This window comes from Trachypithecus francoisi, unplaced genomic scaffold (assembly GCF_009764315.1).
Source record: "Trachypithecus francoisi isolate TF-2019V2 unplaced genomic scaffold, Tfra_2.0 Lachesis_group17, whole genome shotgun sequence".
Lineage (NCBI taxonomy): Eukaryota > Metazoa > Chordata > Mammalia > Primates > Cercopithecidae > Trachypithecus > Trachypithecus francoisi.
The window spans coordinates 105,100,140-105,107,255 of record NW_022681462.1 but is presented as its reverse complement, the minus strand read 5'-3'; the positions used below and the strand labels follow the sequence as shown (position 1 = coordinate 105,107,255).

Below are 7,116 nucleotides of genomic sequence, written 5' to 3'. Positions count from 1 at the left end.
TAACTGTAATTTTAAATAATCCATTATTTTTCCTGAATTTTATTATTTGTGTGGAATTAGTCTGTTTTTACATTTTTATTTTATGAGTTTTCAGTCTAAATAAATATTCACCTTTGAACCTAGCTTCCTGTGATTGTGATTTTATATGTCTCTTTTTCTTAAATAAGGTTCCTCTATCCCCCAAAACATGCAAGATTCAGGCTGCACAGAAGCTGGATCTATCCAGCCCCTAAGATTTGTTTCTGGCATTAAATGAAACTTGCCTTTAAATGAAACTTAAATGCGTGGAGTGAGTTTCCGGACTCAGGTGTGGCCAGGTCTCCGCAGCCCGTGGTCAAGCTCTTACTGCCTTCTGAAGCGAAATCCCCTGTGAGCAAAGGAAAGGCGATCAGTCAGCTGCACTCGTTTCTGTCTGATTGGTGCCAGGTGATGAGCGTCCCTCCTCTTCATGCTCCTCTGAATTTCTACAGTAGTCATGCTTATTTTTTCAAAACACGAAAAGAAAGAAGAGAAAGCCAAAAAAGAAACACGAGTGGGGTGTTTGGGTTGGAGAGTCAGCAGGGGCATCTCCAGGAGGGTCCTGCCCCGCACCCCGAAGCCGGCCTCAGGGAGTTCTTGGCGTGGCCGGCGAACGTTCCCACACTCCCCAGGCCGCCCTGCGGGACGGTGGGCGCAGCGCAGACAGGAAGCGGCCGAGATAAGGCTGCGGCCGGCCGGGCAGCCTGATTTGCTGGGCTGTCTGATGGCCCAGGCCGAGGCTTCTCCCTGCGCCTGAGACCGCGGCCGCCTCTCTAAATAGCAGCCATGAGGCGCCGGGGGCAGTGTCCTCGCGGGCCAGCGACGGCCAGGACGCCCCGTTCGCCTAACGCGTGCTCAGGTAGGAGACGCTGCCCGGGGCTGCAGCTGAGGGTTTGACGGGGGCTAAGACACTGGAGAGGGGAGGCAGGCAGGGTTCCAAACGGGGCGCGACGTGGCCTCCGGCTGAGCGAGGAGGATGGGAATCTGTCCCTAGATCCTGGCAAAAAAGAGGGAGTCTCAATACATCTGGCACCAGAGTTCCAAAGTTGGATTCGTTCATGGCGGAAATTCGTGGAGCCTGTTGATGAGATGGGTTCAGACCCCTGAGAGTTACTGGAAGATGGAGTCACCCTCTTGGGTGGCAGATTTCAAAGAGCCCAAGGCCCAGAGGGCGAAACAGTCTTTGCTAACTCCAAACCTCAGTTCAGTCCTTGGTCGCACAACCTGAGGATTGTTCCTGAGCAGCGTCTGAGGGGTCAGGGGACAGCAGCCACCACTGCTCCCAGGGACCATTGGCTCTGTGTTGGGCTCAGGAACGGGGATCAGAGAGCTGGGGGAAAGGTGGGCCTTGGAGTGGCAACTTTCAAGGGAGGGACTTGGAGTTCAGATGGGGTCGTGTAAAACCAGGTGGGGTCATCTTGTCTCCAAAATTGGAAAGGAGGCAAGTTCTCTAGGGCGACCGCCTCCTGCCTGGATGCCTTGCCCTAGAAACTGGCTGTCTTTTTAGAGCTGAGGTGATGTGGCCGTTCTCAGTGTAAAGATGAACGTTTCAAGCCATGGCATGTGGGTAGCCGACGTTTTGGTTTGATGGGAAACACTTTGCCTGTGGTAGGCAGAGCACTGCCCCAATCTTTCACAGCTATTTGATTGTATTTACAATTTTGAAAAATCCATGCGCCAGAGAAGAGAGCCCACCGGTCATGTGCTGACTGCTGGGGGAACGTAAGAGGGGAGAGATCCCTTCTTACTCTGTGCTCTTGGTAAGAAACTAAGGAGCGTGTGCTGTTGTGGGGTGGGATCCACGCAGAATACAAGCTGCCCCAGAAGGTGCTCCGTCACTGTAGGGAGGGAAACACACAGCGGGGCTGAGGCAGTCGCCAGTGAGACGGGCCTCCTGGTGCTTCAGGGATGTGGTCCTCAGGAGGCATTTTGTGGTGCCTGTAAGTTGCTGGGCATTGCTGAAGTTACTTAACGAAAATGTAGAATAGCATGTTTGGCAACTGAAGCCATGATTTTTTCCCATTGTCTATTTCATTCTTTTTTTTTTTTTTTTTTTGAGATGGAGTCTGGCTCTGTCGCCTAGGCTGGAGTGCAATGGCACAATCTCGGCTCACTGCAACTTCTGCCTCCCAGGTGCAAGTGATTCTCCTGCCTCAGCCTCCTCAGTAGCTAGGATTACAGGTGTGCATCATGGTGCCCAGCTGATTTTTGTATTTTTTAGTGGAGAGATGGTTTCACCATGTTGGCCAGGCTGGTCTCGAACTCCTAACCTCAGGTGATCCGCCTGCCTTGGCCTCACAAAGTGCTAGGATTATAGGTATGAGCCACAGGGCCTGGCCCCATTGTTCATTTCATTTTTAACATGTACTTCTTCTCAGGATTCCACGTTTAACCCCCTCCCCCTGCTGTTCAAGTCTGCTCCTTCCATTGATGGGAAGGCCCTAAGCGTCTTGGGCCCTGGCTGGGAGATAAGGATGTTGTTCTTAAAGAGGTCCTGGGGGTAGCTGTGGCTTCTCCGTTTACAAAATAGAATTCCTCTTCTAAGAAGGCAGTCAGAGGGTGAGACCTCTGGGAAGCAGAGACTCCTTCGGGGGCCTGCGTGCCCTCACCCAGTGCCTACCTGCCGTGGTTCCTGCTGTGCGTCAGAGAGCGCCCTGATGCAGGGCCTCTGTGCCCATAGGCCTAGATGGGGCCTGTCGCAGGAAAATGGACAGAAACTCTGTGAATGGGCAGCGGGGTCAGTGGATGAGTGAAGTGAGGGAAGGCACGAGAAGTCCCGCCTGGGCTGCTCCGGGGTGAGTGAAAGAATGGAGTGAAGGCATGAGAAATCCCAGACTGGGCTGCTCCGGGATCAGCGAGTGAGTGTGAATCCCATCTGGGCTGCTCTGGGTTTCTCCGCTCACTACTCACCCCTTTTCTTGGGAAATGGAGCCTGATCTTTGTTGAAGCCACTCTTGGAACATGTGCGGAGTAAAGGCAGTAAAAGCCTTGCTGAACGCCTGTTTACACCTGAACAGAATCATTTCTATTTTATTTTATTTTTTATTTTTTTTTAATTTTTTTTAATTTTTTATTTTTTGAGACGGAGTCTTGCTCTGTCGCCGGGGCTGGAGTGCAGTGGCTGGATCTCAGCTCACTGCAAGCTCCGCCTCCCGGGTTCACGCCATTCTCCTGCCTCAGCCTCCCGAGTAGCTGGGACTACAGACGCCCGCCACCTCGCCCGGCTAGTTTTTTGTATTTTTTAGTAGAGACGGGGTTTCACAGTGTTCGCCAGGATGGTCTCGAACTCCTGACCTCGTGATCCGCCCGTCTCGGCCTCCCAAAGTGCTGGGATTACAGGCTTGAGCCACCGCGCCCGGCCAGAATCATTTCTAACTAGAGAGGAAATTCCCATGTCAGCCTTTGATTCCTGAGATTAAAAAAAAAAAAATCTAAACCCAGTTTGTATCCAACAAACACTGAGAAGTAAGGTTTGACTTGTGCACTGAGTGGGTGGGGAGCAAGAGTTTACCATTGCTTTCAGAAGCCACATACCACGAGGAGCCAAAATACTGCTGCTCAGGCAGCAGCCGGGGAGACTATGGTTGTGAGCCCAGTGGACCAGCATGTGTGGCTACAAACCTTGTGGTGCCCCTTGTTTTGACATTTTATTTTTATTTTATTTTATTTATTTCATTTTTTTTTTGAGACTGAGTCTTACTCTCTCGCTCAGGCTAGAGGGCAGTGGTATGATCTCCGCTCACCACAACCTCCACCTCCTGGGTTCAAGCGATTCTCCTGCCTCAGTTTCCCGAGTAGCTGGAATTCCAGGCACCCGCCACCACGCCTAGCTAATTTTTGTAGTTTTAGTAGAGATGGGGTTTCCCCATGTTGGCCAGGGTGGTCTCAAACTCCTGACCTCAGGTGATCCACCCGCCTCGGCCTCCCAAAGTGCTGGGATTACAAGCGTGAGCCACTGTGCTTGGCCCATTTCAACATTATTAGAATTTCAGGACAATGACAGCAGGGCAGTAACCCACATCTGCAAACTGCCTGCCCTGGAAATACTGCGTAGACATTAGATATAATAAAGATTCGGAAACATGGAAACACCACCAGGAGAAGAGCAGAAGGCTCTATTTGTGAACTTTCGTTCTGTTGTTTGTTCCTTGATTCACTCATTCATTTGTTCACTCGGTTTGGTGCCTGCTCAACTGCAGGCTTCTGCGTGCTCAGAGACCTTTAGGAAGCTGTAGCTTGCACAGATCACTCCAAGCCTGCAGGGAAGAAGGAAAGTGGGAGGAGTGAAGTCCGCTGGTGGGAGGAGTGAAGTCAGCTGGTGGGGTCCTGGGTTTCCGCTTTTCAGTTGCCCTTATTCTACTATCCACGTGAGCACAAGGGAGCAGGGTGTGGGTCTCTACAGGGGAGCAGCGGGTGTGGGGCGTGGAGAGGAGGCTGGAGGCCGGCTGTGGGTGGGGGGTATGGAGAGGAGGCTGGAGGCCTGGTGGTGGAGTTGGGGCCGATTGTTCAACTCCATATTGCATTGTCTTTATCGTGAGGAACTGTAATAATGTACAAGGTTGTTTTGGGAATTAAATCAGATATGTGTCCACATTTGGTATACAATGTATATTGACTTCTTGTTCTCTCCATCAAAAACCTATTTTAAAAAATCCCTTATGTCATGACTGAAGGAGGAAGGTGGGCCCTTCCTTTGAGGCATGGGGAAAGGGTAGTCGGGCAGAAAGAGGAAAGCAGCCAACAGTGCTGGGAAGCCCTGGATTTCAGTCCCACCCTCACCACATACTAGTTACGCAATGCTGGGAAGGGTTCTTAATTTTTCTTTTCTTTGGCTTCCTCATCTGTGACGAGGGCCTGATAGTGCTGATCTCTGTGCAGTGTATGGGAGTTATTTTCCTCCAACCCAGTGGACATTCTGCACCCTTGTCCTTTACAAAGTCATTTCTGCAAAGGGCTCTGCAGGAAGAAGCCAGGTCCTCATTTGGTACACGATGACCCACACTGCAGGATGGCACTGACTGGAAGCAGGTTTCCCTGTGCCCATTCTGTGGGAGAACTGACTAATGCAGAGGCATTGGGCAGGGCACAGGTGTTCTCAGATGAGGAACCCTGGCTTCCAGCGCTTTCCCTGGACTGGGAGCCCACGCATGTGATCGCAGTAGGATCAGGAGCTGCCATTCGCTGAGCATTCGCTGTGTGCCGCGCTGGGTCATGGTGCCACGCACATTAATCACCTCTGCTATCCCTTCAAATAGCCAATCTCCACATTAAGAGAAGGGCAGGGGCTTGGAAAGGGCATGTGGTGTGGCCAAGGTCCTGGTAAGTGGTTCAGTGGATTTGTAGCTGTCCCTCACCCACTGCACTCAGGATGCCAAGTCCCGGGAGGTCTCTGGGCAGTGCCATGGCCCCTCCGTGGCCCAGGGAGGCAAGGGCCGGCTGCCCCACAGTCCTGAGGGTGAGCTCCATGCCACCAGCTATGCCCTTCCTCTCCCAGCACCCATCAGTGGCATGTAGTCTGCCTTAATAAGATTAGATAATCCATAAGCTACAGCTACATAAAGTTGAGTAAAAAGACATTGAATGCTGTGGATACTGTGCTGTGATATCTTTTAAAACTCAAGAGCGGCCGGGCGCGGTGGCTCATGCCTGTAATCCAAGCACTTTGGGAGGCCGAGGCAGGTGGATCATGAGGTCAGGAGATCGAGACCATCCTGGCTAACACGGTGAAACCCTGTCTCTACTAAAAATACACAAAATTAGCTGGGCGTGGTGGCGGGCGCCTGTGGTCCCAGCTACTCGGGAGGCTGAGGCAGGAGAATGGTGTGAAACCAGGAGGCAGAGCTTGCAGTGAGCCAAGATAGTGCCACTGCACTCCAGCCTGGGCGACAGTGTGAGACTCCATCTCCAAAAACAAAACCTCAAAAACAATCCAGGCTGGGCGCAGTGGCTCACGCCTATAATCCCAGCAGCTTGGGAGGCTAAGATGGGCAGAGCACTTCAGCCCAGCAGACCAGCCTGGGCAACATGGCGAGACCCTGTCTCTACAAAAAAGACAAAAATTGGCCAGGCATGGTGGTACATGCCTGTAGTCTCGGCTACTAGGGAGGCTGAGCTGGGAGGATCCCCTGAGCCCAGGAAATTGAGGCTGCAGTGAGCCAAGATGGCACCACTGCACTCCAGTCCTGTCCCCAAACCAAAAACAAGCAAAACGTGACAGAAGATGCTTTAAGAACGCATAATGTGTAGGAATACTGCTTAAACCCCGCCAGAGGAGAAGCTCACATTCGGGATGGCGTCCCCCAGGGGAGGGCGGGTGGATGGGAGCAGGGCGGGGTTTCGGGGCTGGCGAGGCAGGTGCAGTGTCTGCAGTGTGGTGAGACCTTGTCATCGTGTAGTTGTATACACATTAACTCCTAATGAACTAGAAAGCATCAAAAATGACACCTCGAAGTGTTAATAATTGTTGAAGCTGGGCAATGGTACGTGGAAGTTCATGGTACTGGTTTTGTGTGTAACTGACATTTCCCGTCACAATGTTAATGATGATGAGAGCCTCAGCAGGACAATGCCGGGCCCCGTGATGGCTGCGTCACTGCACGAGGTGGGGTCCCACCCACAGTCCCTTCTCTGCAGAGCCGGGAGCCCCCACTTTCCTCCTGGCCTTCCCACTCCTGTGCTTTGTGAAGTCATCTCTACTTCTGATTCCTTGTGGATTCTTGCAGGATGTTTGAATAAAAGGGGGTGTGGGCAGTTTCTGAATCCCTTTTTCCACCACCCTTCCCACACGCACAGTGGGCTCTGGAGTGGCGGGAGAGGAGCCGGGATTTGAGTAGGGTCTTCATGGACAGGGTGGCATGCGGACTACGTAGACCATCATGATGTATCTGAAGCTCATGGGTTTACTTTTTGTGACTTTGAGCTTTTTTTTCTTTTCTTTTTTTTTGAGACAGGGTCTCACTCTGACTGCCCAGGTTGGAGTGCAGTGGTGCGATCAGAGCTCACTGCAGCGTCAACCTCCCGAGCTCAGCCTCCCACTTCAGCCTCTCCTGTAGCTGGAACTACAGGGGCGTATCACTACACCTGGCTAATTTTTTGTAG

At 52.0% G+C, this 7,116-nt stretch overlaps 1 protein-coding gene across 1 annotated transcript in view; it reads left to right on the top strand.

Annotated features, from left to right (window-relative positions):
• The first annotated feature begins 507 nt into the window (after window positions 1-507).
• The window catches only part of COLEC11 (collectin subfamily member 11), a 47,535-nt gene continuing 40,926 nt past the window's right edge, over window positions 508-7,116 (top strand). The window contains exon 1 of the mRNA XM_033176652.1: window positions 508-877. Coding sequence (XP_033032543.1) covers window positions 805-877 — 73 coding nt within the window. The 5' untranslated portion in view covers window positions 508-804. The remainder of the gene's footprint in view (window positions 878-7,116) is intronic.